Below are 16,087 nucleotides of genomic sequence, written 5' to 3' on the forward strand. Positions count from 1 at the left end.
CCCATTAGTGAAATTGGTAGCATCTCTGTGATATCATATTTAAGAAAGGGTAAAAGACACTGTGCAACAGCAGCTGTGGGAGAGGAGGGAGAATGCGTGAAACAGCCCTGCAGACACCAAGGACAGTGAAGAAGGAGGAGGAGGCGGTCCTCCAGGTGCCAGAGCAGAGATTCCCCTGTGGCCCATGGTGAAGACCATGGTGATGCAGGTTGTCCCCTGTGGAGGTCCACAGTGGAGCAAGATGTGAGCTAGGGAAAGAAGCACCAGGAGGGACGAGGGTGAGCTAGCTGATCCTCTTTTCCATGAATTAGCGGGCAGAGTCAGTTACTGAAATCTAAGGAGGTGGGAACTGCGTAATGAGAGAGGAGCATGCAAAAGGGAAGAGGGAGTCCCTAATGAAGAGCTTTTGCTAGCCTGTGTGTTACATTTCCTCAGAGAAGTACACTCCCTTTTTCTTAAGGGGCTGCCACGGGCAAAACGAGCGATCAACAGTAAGTGGTTTGCGCCCATGGCTATTGCTGCGCCCAAGATCTTCTTTCTAGGAACAGCCCAACTGAGCTGGAGCGTGACGCACTTGTGCATACCGCCCATTCCTCGGCCAGCACACAGCAAGCTGGCAGGCAAGATTCTCAGAAAAACAGTTTGTCGAAGCCTCTGTGCGCTCCTCCCAGCCTCCTCCTCCCTGGCTGATAAGAAATGGCTGGCTCTGCGGGCCCAGCTCGGCGGGCTGACGCGGATCTGAAATAGAAGGGCCTCATTGCAGCGCCTCGCTCCTTCAATGCTCTGGAAACCCAGCCCTCCTCTGCTCCGGGCCCAGGATGTGGAAGACCAAGTGGAAACACTCGTGGTAAGGAAGCGCCAGGGAGAAGCTCAGGTGTTTGAACCCCAGTCTCCACAGCAAAACGGTTGAAGGGGATGGGGCGGCTAAGGAGGGGTAGGGCAGCTGAGGGAAGACATGAACACTACCCGTTTCAAACCGTCCTCTTCCCGCTGCCTGTGTCTGACAAGAGCCCGTAGGGACTCAGTTGCTGGATATGGAGCAGCCAAGAGAGGTGACACAAATGCGATCTCCGGGGGCGAGGCGGCGGGCTCGCGGCGGCGCAAGGCCGCAGACGCTAGCAGCCGGTGGAAGGGGGGGGGGAGGAGGCGCCGCGGTGCGGCACGCGGAGGGTTAAAAGAAGGCGCATGCGCCCTGCAGCGCCGTGGCTGCCCATCCCGCCCCGCCCCGGACCTGGCTGCTCGGATTGGCCAGCGGGGGCGGGAGCGCCGCTCGCGTCACTGGTGCCCGCCGCGCTCACTGGCCGCGGAGCGGCGCTGGGATGCCGGGGCGAGAGGCAGAGGTAGTGACGCGCGGCCCGGCCGGGCCGTTAGGGTCCGTTGGGACGTCGGTAACCGGCGGGCCCTCCTCGCTCGCTCTGCTGAAGAGAGCCCGGCGGCAGCGCCCGGGTGGGAGACGGCGGGGAAGGGGGTTCGCTGCGCCTCTTTATCGTCTCCATCGTGTCCCGCGGCCGCCCGACTCTTGTGAGGCGGCCTCCGGGGCAGCCCGAGGGACGGGCGGGAGGCGCGGGCCCTGTCCCGTCAGGCGGCAGCAAACTGCGGGGCTGCCCCGCCGGTGGGTCCCGGGCGGTGGGGGGCGGCCGTTAACGGGTTTCCAGAGGGGTCTGAAACTCGGCGGTGGAGGGCAGCTCTCCGCGAAAGACCCATTAGCGGCTCTTGAGCGTGGCCCTCCAAAAAGCACTGTGCTGCAAAAATCTTCTCTGGCGTGATTCTGCTCCAAGGCGGGTAGAAACTATTTCTTCATTAACAAAACGTCATTGTATATTTTAATTAAAAAAAAATTCCACCTTGCCATGTGGTTTGTGCCTCCTGCAGTATCGCCCGAGAAGCGTTGAGAGGTGGCAGCCGGTGTGGGTAGGAAAACCAGACCTTAGCTGGGCAGGCCATGCTGTGCTTTGGGTGCATTTTAGCCAGGTTTGGGCAGTGGGCAGTTTTAAGGGAGAGCTCAGCCTAGTGCATGTGGTAGTGGGGGACCGTGGTGCACAATGGGGAGGAAGGGTTGGAGGCACTGCCAGTGGGCTGCTGAGCAGAGGTGGATGGGATTGGGGCTAAGGCATAGGTAGTTGGTGGGAAGGGGGCACCCTTTTCCTTTAATATGGCAAATGGTTACCAAATGGCTGCTAACACATTTGTCATTCACAAAGCTCTTTCCAACCATTGAATTGCAAGGAGATCCTGGAACAATCTCCCAGGAAAGGCAGAGGGACCAAAAACCACAAATAAAACTTGATTGGGCCCTGGGAAAGTCTGAAAAAAGTTTCCTGGGCCCTGAGCAGCATTCCTTAGCTAGTCTTCCTTTCCTGTAACAAGCAGCATATCAGCTGCTATATTTCTTCTTGGGCCATTCTTAATTAAATGGGAATTTGAAATCCTCTTCTTCCTCTTCCAGATGCATCCAGTCCTAAAGGCCTTCGTGTGTGGCTCCATCAGTGGGACTTGCTCCACACTCCTCTTCCAACCCCTTGACCTGCTGAAAACCCGCCTACAAACTCTGCAGCCTGCTGTGAATGGGTGAGAGAGTGGAGATGTGTATGCATGGGGGGTGTGAGGGTGATCCACCATAGGCTTCTGCCTGGTTTGCTAGCTGGGGCTTGGAGTTCAGGGTTGTAATTCAGATACTGAGAGTCTTTCTGAAATAGGAGGTACATTTTTGTAGCATGGAGAAGGATTGATGTTTTGCTGCAGAAGAGAGAAAATAGCTGCTCTTGTGAACACTGCTTTAATAACATGTATCCAGAGCATTTGTCTGTATGCATCTGAGAGACTGATGTTTGCTGGAGTGGCCACCATGCAGTTTCACAGGGTGTCCTCTGCCTGAAAAATCATATGTGATTGCCGCATAACCTGTCCTGTGAGTTGCTCCCATTTGCTCAGTGTAGTAAACTATGACGACTGCTGATAACAAAGGCAGTGAGAAAACTAAAGATGCTGATGAAAGAGGCCTCTAACGCGTTACAAATGGTGGAAAAGCAGAAGGTGACAGAGAAGCCCTGGAACGAATGACCGAGGAAAGCAGGCTGAGTCTAGAAGGAGCACCTACAAGGTGCTGGGGTAATGCGCAGAGATACGAGTTGAAGGTGGTGGCTGCAGGGTACATCTGCCAGAGGGCATAAGCAGGTAATCTCTGAAGTTCCTGTCTTGTTTTCCTTTCAGGTCCAGTCGTGCTGGGATGGTAACGGTGCTCTTTAGGGTTGTTCGTACTGAGAGTCTTCTGGGGCTCTGGAAAGGTGTCTCTCCAGTAAGTGGCTGTTTTAACCCTGACTTCTGAAAATAAACACATGAATAAATCTAACAGTTATTACTAACAATGGGCTAAATTTAAATAGCCAGCTCTTGTACAATTGTGAATGAAACCATGTGATTTAAACGGTTAAATCCTATTTTAAGGAGTTAATGTGAATTCCACTGATTAGGTCATAGCGGTCACTGTGGATTTGCAGTCCTGGGCAGCTGAACACTTGAATACCATTGCAAATGTGGGGTGTCAACTACACCAACCTCATTTTATTTTGAAATATCTTGTTCCTAGAAAACTGTAGTTGAGGAATGCATTAAATCCTGGAGTCATTTGAATCAGTGGGCTCTCAGTGCTGTAAATGATTTTTACCTTGTTTTCTTTCCTCAGCATACTAGCTGAGGAAAAAATCACTAAAGTGGTTTTTATTTTCTTTTTTTTTTTGTTCAAAGCTTGCTGTCAAGTTTTACAGTCTCTGAAATGTTCTGTAGTACGTTTTGTCTTATGTGTGCTTTTTCTTTCTTCATCTGCTTCTGTTTCTTCTGAAGTCTTTTGCAAGATGTATTCCTGGGGTTGGGATTTACTTCAGCACTTTGTACATGATGAAGCAAAAGTTTCTAGTGGACCGCTCACCCACAGCCCTGGAGTCTGTCTTTCTGGGTGCTACCGCACGTGCAGTATCTGGGATTTGCATGTTGCCAGTGACTGTAGTGAAGACCCGATATGAGGTGAGTGTGACTTTCTAATTAGTTCCTTGTTAATGATGTCACACCCCTTCCTCATGATGAAAAATAAATTCTTCCATTTGGAGAAGGTTGTTGCCACTTGAGTGCAGTCAGGGATGTAGTCATGATTTCATCCTGGTTCACACATTGTGCAGGAAAAGCCATGTGCTAATTTTTAGGCAAGAAGTGTAAGGTGGAACAGAATTCACCATGAGATTTTTAGGTTTCAGTTGTATACAATGTGTAATTTAGCGTCTTACTTATTTCACCTTCTTGAAGGATTATTTTAAAGGCGAAGGTGGGTGGAACCCAGTTTTTGCCTTGGGCTGTCCTCTGTGCTGCTGTCTCAACCATCACATGGAGCACATACAACACTTGTGTGTAGGGTTCCTTGGCCTGCGCCTGGCACACAAATGACAGACTGTCATCTACTCTTGCAGAGTGGAAGATTTGGCTATGGGAGTGTATATGGAGCTCTGAAGAATATCTATCAGACGGAAGGGGCTCGTGGCATGTTCAGCGGGCTCACTGCAACGCTGCTGCGAGATGCACCCTTCTCTGGGATCTACCTGATGTTCTACACACAGACCAAAAACTTGACACCTCAGGGTAAGGCTAAACATTGGAGGCTGCAATGGGAGATGTTTCCTTTCTCGCATGTTGCCCTGCAGTTGACTGCCTGCATGGTCTGCTTATTGCCTCTACCTCAAGTAGTTAAATTAATCTCTTTAGGTGGTACTTTCACATTTTCCTGTGAAGAACTGTAGACCTATAGCTCAGGTCAGTGTAAAAATGGAAATTGGCCCTAAATTGATTGATTGTCTTCATGAAGACTGATACATAAGGTGGGTTAGAGAACAGTTGAAAGAGAGGATGTGTTCAGCCGTCCTTTCTGTTGCTGGTTGTCTTGCATGCTGATCAGTTTCCACTAACCTGGGGTTTCTCTGATGTTCGAACTGGCTGGGGCAACACTTGCACAATCTTTCCTTCTCTGGTCTCTGTCAAATGCAGTACCTCAGCCAGTGAGGCTTTTTAATAGTGCTAACTTCTGGCTTTTAGCCACATTTCCCCTTGAAAGCTTTCTCTACCCTGCATGCATTTTAACTTCTCTTAGGCCCCGATGTTGATTTAATCATTCAGTAGCTTTGTTCTCTTGCAGACCAGCTGGATCCAGTGCTCATGCCCTTGCTGAATTTTGGCTGCGGGATCTTTGCGGGAATCTTGGCCTCACTGGCAACACAGCCTGCTGATGTCATCAAAACACACATGCAGCTGTCCCCCCAAAAGTACCGCAGGACAAGCCAGGCTATTGCCTTCATCTACAAGGTGAAGTGAATCCCTTCTAATGTGCACAATCACAGCCTTACTTCTGATCTCCTCACCCAAAGCACAGCTACGATAAGAAAGTTGTCTTTTAAAGGAGGTAAACAAATGTGACTGCTTGGTTTGCTCTTGCAGTCAGGCTAATTGGTGTCAGCATTTTCAGAAGCTGAGGTGGGTCTTGCTGTGGGAGACGGAGGCTGAATCTCTTGTCACTGGTTTATGAGCAGACTTGTTCAGTAATAACTGGAAAGTACCCTGGTTGGTGGTCTAAAAGCAGTCAGAGGCTTAAGTCCATTCGTTGCTTTTCCTTGTAATTAGAGAGGCTATTGTCACTACTCACATGTGTTTCTTGCTCCTCTTGAATGGATTGCCAGGCAGTGAACTTGGTCCACGATAATTCTCTCCATTTCTCAGTCCTGTATCTGTTTTCACAAAATTACAGATGGTGAGGAATTGGAGAGCAAGCTCAGAGTACTGGAGCACAAAGGTGGGCATATTCCAGCAAGTGTCTCCACACAGGCCTGCTTCGTGTTTCAGGCTGGTGAATGATTTCACTTCAGTTCTGTCTGTTATGTATTTATTCTTACACTGCCGGTGATGGAAAGCGTTTAGCTTATTTCATCTTAACTTCATTTCAGCTTAGCTTAGTATGTAGGCTTGGAGGAGCTGTACTTACAGCTGCTGCTGTCTATTTATCAGTGTACACACATCTGTGATTACTGCACTGGGGCAAAGGGTTTCTTTAGTATGTAGCATGAAATGCCAGTTTCGGATATAAGCCAGCTACAAAACAATTCTTTGCCCTTTGGACACTAAAAGAGAAATAAACGCCCAGATCTGTATCCCAGGAATGGGATGGAGATGCCCTCAGAAGGGCAGATCTTGGAAGGTTTGCTTTGTTTCCATATTGAACTCTATTCCTAAACAGGAATCTGTTTATTTGTGCATGATTTTTTTTGTGCATGGTACATTTTTCTCATATCAGAATGGTTTTTTACTTCAGTACTTAAAAATCTCAATTTTTACAGAACAGTGAAGTGACTTTTGTAAATACAAAGCTCTAAAATGAGGACAAGTAATTTTCCTGAAGTGTCTTGAAACCATTACACCCTCGCCTTCTCTTTCTTGGATTTGTGTGTGGCTTTCCCCATCCATTGTCCCCATCCTGTCACTCCCTTCGCCACTCACTCCTCTTCTTGCTTTCTTGGGTAGCCCTACAATTGCACAGTGCTACAGGTTCTTCCTAAAGATTGAATGCTATGTAAGCATAGGTCTTTCAGAAACTGATCTGGGTCTGAGCTGAAATATATCCTTTGCTGTTCCACGTAATAAATGATGAGAAATTAAAACACTAGAGGCAAACTATGATGGATTACTGTTTGTTTATTTCCTTTTGCAGGACTTTGGTTTGGTTGGCTTTTTCCGAGGTGGTGTGCCCCGTGCCCTCAGGCGGACTCTGATGGCAGCAATGGCATGGACAGTGTATGAACAGATGATGGAAAAAATGGGCTTGAAATCTTGACTGACTTGCACAAGAAATTACCAGCTTCACTCCTTCTCCTGCTTGCTGTGACCAACTGGCACTAGGAAGTTCCCAGTTCCACAGAGGAATAAGGCTTGCTCAGCGAGGAGGAAGAAAGCTCTTCTGAGACAGGGGATTAGGCCTTTTGACAAGTAGAGGAAAGAAGATCTTTGCGTCATTTGATCAATGCATTCCAGAAGGACTGCACTTGCAGACTGCCACAGGAAGTGGCAGGGTTTCCACAGCTTGGTAACTATGCTGAGAGAAAAGGCCCTTTTTGAAATAGCTTTGTGCTCACCACCTTTATGCAATGAAATATTGCTCAGCAAAAGCATTTGAGGAGAAAACAGTGATTGCAGAACCTGCCAGCCTGTTCCTTGCTGATGTGGCCAGCAAGGCCACAATGACCCACTGACTGATGTAGATCCTCCTTCCACATGTGCTTTGTTCTCAGAGAAAAATGTTGCAAACCATGGTGGGAGACTGGATGTGTCTCTTAATGTGTATATCGCAGGAGTGAGTGGAAGAGAGATGAAGGAGCAGGAAGGAAAGTTAGGAGCACGGTCTCTGTCATCACTTTTGTACTGTGCATGATAGCAGAGAAGGTAACTGGAGCCTCCTTGCTGTGTCCTGTGTTATTATGTAACTGAGCATCTTAACACTCTTGAAATGTGCTTCTGCCTCTACAGCAGTGGTTGCACAGGAATTAAAAAGCATAAGGCACTTTAGAGTTGATCGCTACCAAAGTTCTACTTGTTCTCTGAAAAAGATTTTTCCTGCTGGTATGAATAGGTCAGGAACACTTTTACTTTTTTTTTTTTATTATATCCAGTTGTACTAGAAATTTATTTGCCTCCTATTATTCATTTGTCAATCCCAGATCAACACCCACAGTGTGAGCTGGTCCTTAGATGTAGCTTTTAGGGTCATAGCTCATAATGCATAAATGTATAAAGGAAGCAGATACAGATGCTGATACTTGAGATTTCCCTTAAAAGCTGCTGCTGATTGCATGTGCAGTATCTTTGGGTTTGCTCTTTTCTATAAGCTTTCACCAAAGTTTGAGACCTATGAGTGTTTGGTAGGGGACTTTAATTCTCCTTGAGCTCCACACGCACCCTTCACAGTTTCCCAGCTGACGATTATCTCTTAGCAGGTAGTCCTTATTTCAGTATTCCTCAGTTTAGGCTTAGCGATAAATACACTTTTTTCTTCCACTGTGCCTTCTTCCTCATTCCTACTTTGTTAGAAAGGCATCAGAATGTGTGCCGTCCAAACTTGGGTACAGCCTGCTCCCCTCTTGTGCCTCTGTGCTGGCTGGCTGGTTTGGAACTCTTGCAGCACCATTGGCATTGCCGCAAAACTGGGCATAGAAGTGTGTATCGTCTTCTGTAGTGTGCCTTGCAGAAAACATAGCTTTGGTTTTTATGTTCTTGAATATCTAGGGATATTTCAATTCACTGTAGAAACAGAGCAGATGTCTCTAAATATGAAGACATGACACTGTAGCTGTACAAAAAAATGGTACTGCCTACTTGTTGTCTGTAAAATTTAGAGTGTAATTTGCACAGTCACTGCCTCCTGAGCACAAGAGTAGAGGGGACATGGGTTGTAAAAGATGTTCTTTACCAGATTCCAACTCCCAAGAAGTTTTGATGAGTGACATGAAAGTTAAGTCTGAGTAAAGTGTAAGGGCTGGAGGCTTGGAAGGTGCTGCCTGTTTTTAGCCTCAGCCCATATGTGAAGGGAGATTGGTGCTACACAATGCAGGAGTCTCCAAGAATGGTGGTTGAGGGTCCTGTGTGCACATGTCTATGTGTTAATAATAGAGCACTGCATCAAATCATTCCACGTTGTGACTGACAAGCTCTCGGATTCCCTCTGCTGCTTCTTGCTGTCAGGCATGTGGGAACATCATTTGCCAAATCCTGAATACAAAGAACTGTTCCTTTCTTTTGCTGTCCCTCCTACTTTTAGTGACCTTAACTTGTGAGGATGCATGAAACAGTGGTAACTGCACATTCTGCTGTTTGTTATCTGGAGTGCTACTGGCACAGAGCTGGAGAACCAAGTCTAGGATTGCTGACTGGGTGGAGTAAGGTGGCAGTTACATGAGTTACCTCATGTCTTTTACTTCCCTATGCATGGGATCAAACCAACTTACTATACTGGAAGCCTGAATTAATTTGGGGCTTTCTTAATCTGCTGTATGAATTGGATCTGTTGCTCCTGCTGAGCTGTGGCAGTCAAGGGCTGTGTGTGGTGTTGCCTGCAAGGTGCTCCTTGAATATTTTAGTTCCTGGTTTAGCAGTGGCAAAGCAGTGTGCAACTTGTGCAGACAGGAACTTAGGCTCTTAAAAATGAGGCAAGTGAGCAAAGAATGCCAAGTGGTAAATCTTAAGTAATGTCCTCATCATAAACCTCAAATGCAGGAATGCTTCAGTGGCTTTTATGTCCTATATTCCTGCCTGGTCAAATAACAAAGAAAGAACTAGAGAACTTATTCTGGTGTGCTGGTGTTTTAAAGTCTACCTTTTTGTTTTGTTTTTTTTTTTCTTTAAATCTGGATTCAAGCCTAAAGCAGTGTTAGCTTTTCCTTTGGGAAAGTTCTTCCATTCCCATTACTTTGTGGAGAATGAGGAGGCTTTTTGTTGTTGCAGTAGAGTGAGAGAGTATATGCTTTTGACTTGTGAATTAGCCTGGGCTCCTTTGAGTTTAAGAAATAGAGAATCTAAACTGCACTGTCTTTCATCAACCCTTGGTGCTGCAAATCCAAAAACTTCTCTACATGTGAGCTGGGGAGAGCGAGTTTTGCTGTGCAAGTTTGTTGTTTGCTTTTCTTTATTATTTCTTTTGTCAGGTCTCATTTATGGGGGAAGGGAAAGCCTGAAGTTCTATTTCAGAATGAAAGCTGTATCACGTAGGCAGGCACAACGCTCTTTCTCCACTCTGATCCTCACCATCCTTCACCCTTTTCCCCTCTTCAAAAACATTCTGTTTCTGAAGTGGTTTATTGAAGTTACTTCTTGATAGCTATAGCAAGTCGAGAATAACAACTGTGCAGACTTGAAGTTTAGGTATATCGCCCTTGAGGTTGTATGCTTCTAATTAACAACAAATGGTCACTGTCCAACCGAAATGCAATGTAAATCAAAAGATCCGGGTGCTTAATCACCTACCTGCATCATGCCTGCAATTCAACACTAACAATCCTGTTAGATAATAGTTTACAAAGCTATCTTAGGTGGGATCCCAGAGGTGGTGGTGTGGTCCGTTCTGTATGTGGCAGGATGGCAGTCAGATCCCTCTCGGGATGACGTCCAATGCTGGCAATACACTATTAGTGAGCGTGCATTGGCTCTGCTTGCCCCTGCAGCTGTGGCGTAAGAACACCACTGGTTAACATGCTGAAGCAGTCAGCATTTGAGTGGAGTTTAAGGACACAAGAGAAATAGTCTGATTATTTATGTTTTAGAAACTTTAAATTTCCATTCTTCCTATGCTGATGGTTTTGTTGTTTTTTTTTTTTTTTTCCTTGCACTGTTTAAACTGAACTGGAGCCCTGGAACATCGCATAGGTTTGAGTATTGTGAGTGTTTATGTGTCTATATAAAATATTTATATGAGAAGGTGTATTATATGTTTCTATTAAAAACTGTTTGCCAAAACAAACCATGTTCACTCTTCAGTGTTTCTTAAAATAAAACAAACCCCAAACCACTCATCCCACAAGGGATGAGATGGAATAGAAGCTTAAGAAAGCAAAAGAAGTTTCCCAATAAACAGGACTATTGCGTGAGTTTGGAGCCCATACAAGGCAATCCATATTCTCTTTCTATGGGGTATAATAAATACAGGCTGTGCTAGTACAACCTAAATCAGCTTTACTTAAATGGAAAAAAACACATAGCAATGGGGAATCTTGTCTTTTTCATGGTTTCCTCTGCCTGCCTGCTGTGTGTAAAGACTGATGGGAATTCAATCTCTGTACAGCTGGTGAAATACCCTCCTTTAGGACAGTGAGGTTTTGAGCACTCTGGGGAGAGGCTGTTTTTCATCTCCTGCCAACCAGTTCTTTGCTAGTCAGGCAGTCGGATCTCATCAGGGGACCAGAAATTGTGCCTGGGGCTTCATTCTCTGCGGAGAGACATAGTGCAAGGTGACACTGGATTGCTGGGATCTCCTCTTGCTGGTCACAGCATGCTCCTGGGATTCAGTAGGAGGCAGGTTGTGCTAAGAAAAACATCAATATTGTCGATACCAAGATGCACGTCTTCCAGATGTGCAGATCCCAAACCTCTTCTCTTTTCAGATGTTGCCTAGGTGGTGCATTCTTATATGGAGCAATTTTCGTGAAGAATTATCTGTGTGTAACAGACTCACCAGACAGTCCTGGTATGCAGCTTTTTGCCAGCTGGACACAAACTGTTTGTGGTGGTACCTGATACCAAATTAGGTGTTGATAGTGCCTGCTATTAAATGCAGGGTTCCTCGGAGTTTTCTCGCTGCCTTGGAGAGCCGCCTCTGGTGTAGAGGGTGTTTCTGCTCATGCTGCTGACAGCTGCCCCAGCTGTGAGAAGAGATAGCAGACAGGTTCTCTAACCCTCTTGGGTGGTAGAGGGTGGGAAAGATAGAAAAGGAACAGTTTAAAGGCACTGTCCTTGTAATACAACATTGAACTATGGATCTCTCTTTCCCAGGCAAACACTGTGCTTGCTTTTTTATTTTTAATATATTGTGTGCCATGCACGATCACTGACACCAGTACTGAGCACACAATATTCCTCATCTCACACCCGCACATATATACGTGTGTACTGTTGCAAAACCAATGTGGAGCTTTTCTAGCATTGCTGCTGGTTTCAAAGTATTGAGCTGATTTGCCATTTTGCACTGTTTCTTAATTTCCAATTTTATCACTATAAAATGCTGTGGGAGATTTTATCATTATGCATTAAGGAATTATAGTAAAAAATGACAAAAAAAACAGAGGTTAAAATGAGACCTCCACAACTTTAATGACCGATAATAGGCAATTCTAGCTTTGTAGAACTAGAAATAAGAAGGGACTAGATAGTGTGTTTCCCCAACAACATGAAAGAAAGAATTACAAACATTTGAAACACAAGCCAAGATGGTATTTAGAAAAAAGCACAGTATTGTGCGGTTTGCTGGAGGTGGGTCAATCTCTATGGGTTCTTCTTTGTCTTCTGGAGGGTCCAGCTCCAGGGGTTCCATGCCATCTCTTGGATGACACCCACTGGCATTTTTGGTGGGTTAAATATTGCCTGAACATCTTTCTTCCTGAGCCTCTTCCCAAGACGCACCCTTCAATCCATTCATCACAGGACCCCTTTTGGCAGCAGAGAACACCTCCACCGCAGCCCAGTGGCTCTCTTCCACCGCTGAGGCGACCTGTTACAGTGCCCTACTCCAGTTTGGGGGGAAATTGACTGAATGCAAGGAGAAAGATACCAGTAAATGCTCTATGCTAAAATTGTTATTTGGCATTTCCACGTGCATCAATCAATAGGTGGCTTAATTGTATGTGTGTCAGGCCCATAGATTTGGCAAATGCTTTTGTATTGGCCTTTCACACAGAGTTGTTTTCTGCCCACAGGTTTCATACTTGTTATGATTCCTCACCCCCACCCCCTTCATTTCTTTTTTAAATTAAAGGATCAGAAATTTCCATATTCCTTCCAGGACTGCAGATGACCCTCTGCAGCTTTTCTCTTGTGACACGTGTGATCTGGAAACATCTGCGCCCAAGTGCTGACCCTTGCCCACTCCATTGCGGAGCTGCCCAAGGCTTTCGGAGCAGCTCTCTGGTGAGGCAGAGAGAGGTTTTGTTATACTCCAGGCTGTGCACCAGGGACCTTGCTGACACACAGGGACTGGCAGGAGCCAAGGTCTTAACCGTGAGCCACCAGAGCTCGGTGGGAGCGCTCGGTGAAAGCTCTGCTGCTCTGGCAGGTCAGGCGTTGGCATGTACAGTATGAACCTGCTTGTGCTTCACTGGGACTGGGTAGAGGAATCAAGTCTCAAGCGAAACAATTCCCCAGCATTTGAATAAGGCAAGAAAAATCCATCCAGATAAATCTGGATAATAATTGGGCCTTTTGATGGTGCACAGCCACACACATTGAGGAATCACATCAGTAAAATCACATGTGCCCATCAGGTAAAGATGGGCAGAAATGCCAGATTTGCATATGGATGTAGCTACCAAATGCCTTGCTTTTGTTTTCTAGGACCCGAGCCTGGCTGAGCTGGCTCCCGCAAGCACAGTCCAGCCCGTGGAGTGGGCATGCTATAGAAGCCATGCCTAGGTATGCTGTCCCAGCTGTCTGTGTGGGAAGGGATGGGGCAAGCAGCATCCCACCCCCTCTCCACAGCACCCCAAACCTCTCGGCACACCAAACCACAGCAGTTCGAAGAGAAACAGCCCCGGCTATGGCCTTGTCCACCTGGGTTACTCAGTAATTGCAACCACCATGTGTGCTGTTCCTCACAACCGTAGGGTAGCCTGTGATGAGAATGGCAAGGTGCGTCACTCCAAGGGCTCTTCCAAGCATTTTGCTAATTGCTGTCAGTGACTGACAATAGTTTGTACAACAGAAGCAGGAAACTTCTCTATCCTTCACATTCAAGCTCATTACGTTTCATATCAGCTTTCTATATCTTTGCCATCAGATACGGTGCCTAAGCTGTAAGAAGTTTCTCTCAGTTAAGGAATGTTTTGAAGCTAACTCAAGTTTTAAAAAACAATGCCACACTCTTCATATAATTATGTATTAATAGATGTATAATTAGTTCAGTGTGAATAGTGACAGGAGAGACATGGTCTGAAATACAGGATAAGACAGATACACTTCTACCTGAGGGACATGTTCATTAGTGACAGAGAGTTATTTTAAAGTGTCTCAGTGCACAGTTAAAAAATCAAACAAAATTTCAGGTTGGTTAAGAAAATAATTAGGAAAGCTTTACTGCCAAGCTTTAACAAGACTCTTCCAAGCCTTCTCATGGTCTACCAGAAAGGGCCCAAATTGTAACAACAAGAAATAAGTTAGGTATTAGGGATTCCAGAGGAATCTGGAATGCTTACCAGTGGCACTTCTTTGATAACATGCTATTTACTGCAATATTCACAGAATCACAGAATCACAGAATTTTCAGAGTTGGAAGGGACCTCTAGAGATCATCTAGTCCAACTCCCCTGCTAAAGCAGGATTGCCCAGAGCACATTACTCAGGACTGCATCCAGGCGGGTCTTGAAAATCTCCAGAGAAGGGGACTCCACAACCTCCCTGGGCAGCCTGTGCCAGTGCTCTGTCACCCTCACCGTAAAGAAGTTTTTCCGTGTATTTGAACGGAACTTCCTGTGTTCTAACTTGTGCCCATTACCCCTCGTCCTGTCACTTGGAACCATTGAAAAGAGCCTGGCTCCATCCTCCTTCAACCCACCCTTTAGATACTTGTACGCCATAATAAGGTCTCCCCTCAGCCTTCTCTTCTCCAGGCTCAAGAGTCCCAGCTCTCTCAGCCTTTCCTCATAAGGGAGATGCTCCAAGCCCTCAATCATCTTAGTTGCCCTTCGCTGGACTCGCTCCAGCAGTTCCCTGTCCCTGTTCGTTACTGAACTTCCAATCGGTATGTTCAAATACACTTTTAACACAGTTGGGTTTGGATTATGCAAAAGAGCTCTCCGGATGAAATCCATTGCACACACCACGCTACCACCCCCACCCCACCCCTGCTTTCCCCCCAAGCTCATATTCACATCGTGCCCGTGTTGGGGCACCAGGCGGCTCCCACTGTCCACACCGCATTTACCAAAGCGCAACAAAAGTCTATGATCCCGTCTGGTACCTGCATACTCGTTCATCTTCTTGCTGAGAACCTCACCTATTTGCCGAGCTTCATTTTACCTACCTTTGTCACCACCACGTGGCAAATGTGGGAATTGTTCTCTTAAGGAATATGTTACAACTGGTCTGGTAATCTTGCTAATTAAGATCATCTAACAAGCATACAGAAAAGAAGAACAGTGCGAGAGCCAGCTCCTGACTTGCAGGTTGAAATTTTGTGGGAACGCTGGGAAGGGGCTGACAGTAAATGCACAAACTGCTGCTCACCAGAACACGCCGAGGGCTCATTTTGCAGGAAGAAAAGAACACAGGTGAGGTGAAACTGTTGTAACCTGCTACTTAAATAATCTCCTTGTCGTGGTTTAACCCCAACTGGCAACTGAGGACCACACAGCCGCTCACCCACTCCCCCCCGGTGGGATGGGGAAGAGAATCAGAAGGGTAAAAGCGAGAAAGTTCATGGGTTGAGATAAAGACAGTTTGATAGATAAGCAAAAACTGAGCACACAAATAAAGCAAAATAAGGAGTTCATTCACTACTAACCATCAGCAGGCAGGTGTTCAGCCATCCAGAGGACAGCAGGGCTCCGTCACATGCAATGGTTACTTGGGTAGACAAACGCCATCACTCCAAACGTCCCCCCCTTCCACCTTCTTCCCCCAGATTTATAAGGTGAGCATGACACCATATGGTATGGAATATCCCTTCGGTCAGTTGGGGTCAGCTGTCCCGGCTGTGTCCCCTCCCAGCTTCTTGTGCACTCCCAGTGTACACGCTGGTGGGGTGGGGTGAGGAGCAGAGAAGGCTTTGACTCTGTGTAAGCATCACTCAGCAATAACAAAAACATCCCTGTGTTATCAACACTGTTTCCAGCACAAATCCAAAATACAGCCCCGTGCCACCTACTATGAGGAAAATTAACTCCACCCCAGCCAAAACCAGCACAGCTCCTCCAGAGCAACTCAGCGCACGGTCACTGCGAAGGGGCCATCAGGAGGCTCCGCACCCAGCCACACTGCCATCGTCATAATTAGGTTAAAATAGATGAGCGAAAATTAAAGGAGTGCTGTTATTAGGAACACGTGAACATGAATTAGGACTTGCGGAAGGCACTGGCAGTAGTGGCTGCACCGCTGTTACAGTTTGAGAAACCCATAACTATCTATTGTAATTTAGACAATTATTCTCTCACCCAATGACCCCTCCCCACCCGGGAAGGGGAATCGGGGGAAAAGAAAGGAAAACCGGGGGTTGAAATATAAACAGATTTAATAGAATAAGATTAGGTAATTAACATTAATAGCACTAAAGAGCCAATATTGACCCTGATACCAATACAGAATATGCAAA

The 16,087-nt window shown here is 46.4% G+C and overlaps 1 protein-coding gene across 2 annotated transcripts; it reads left to right on the forward strand.

Annotated features, from left to right (window-relative positions):
* Window positions 1-743: 743 nt before the first annotated feature.
* SLC25A38 (solute carrier family 25 member 38) lies at window positions 744-8,154 on the forward strand (the record flags this gene model as incomplete). Of its 2 annotated transcripts, none has more annotated exons than XM_082480062.1 (7): window positions 744-847; window positions 2,447-2,568; window positions 3,211-3,295; window positions 3,841-4,020; window positions 4,458-4,626; window positions 5,177-5,343; window positions 6,740-8,154. In XM_082480062.1, 7 exons carry the CDS (start codon window positions 779-781, stop codon window positions 6,860-6,862), a joined length of 915 nt encoding a protein of 304 aa, XP_082336188.1. In that variant the 3' UTR covers window positions 6,863-8,154. The 2 variants fall into 2 exon arrangements, with proteins under 2 accessions (XP_082336188.1, XP_082336189.1); XM_082480063.1 differs by lacking the exon at window positions 744-847 and adding an exon at window positions 1,320-1,340.
* Between the last annotated feature and the right edge of the window lie 7,933 nt (window positions 8,155-16,087).

The sequence above is a fragment of the Vanellus vanellus genome (genome assembly GCF_965231255.1).
Source record: "Vanellus vanellus genome assembly, chromosome: 2".
NCBI classification, from domain to species: Eukaryota; Metazoa; Chordata; class Aves; order Charadriiformes; family Charadriidae; genus Vanellus; species Vanellus vanellus.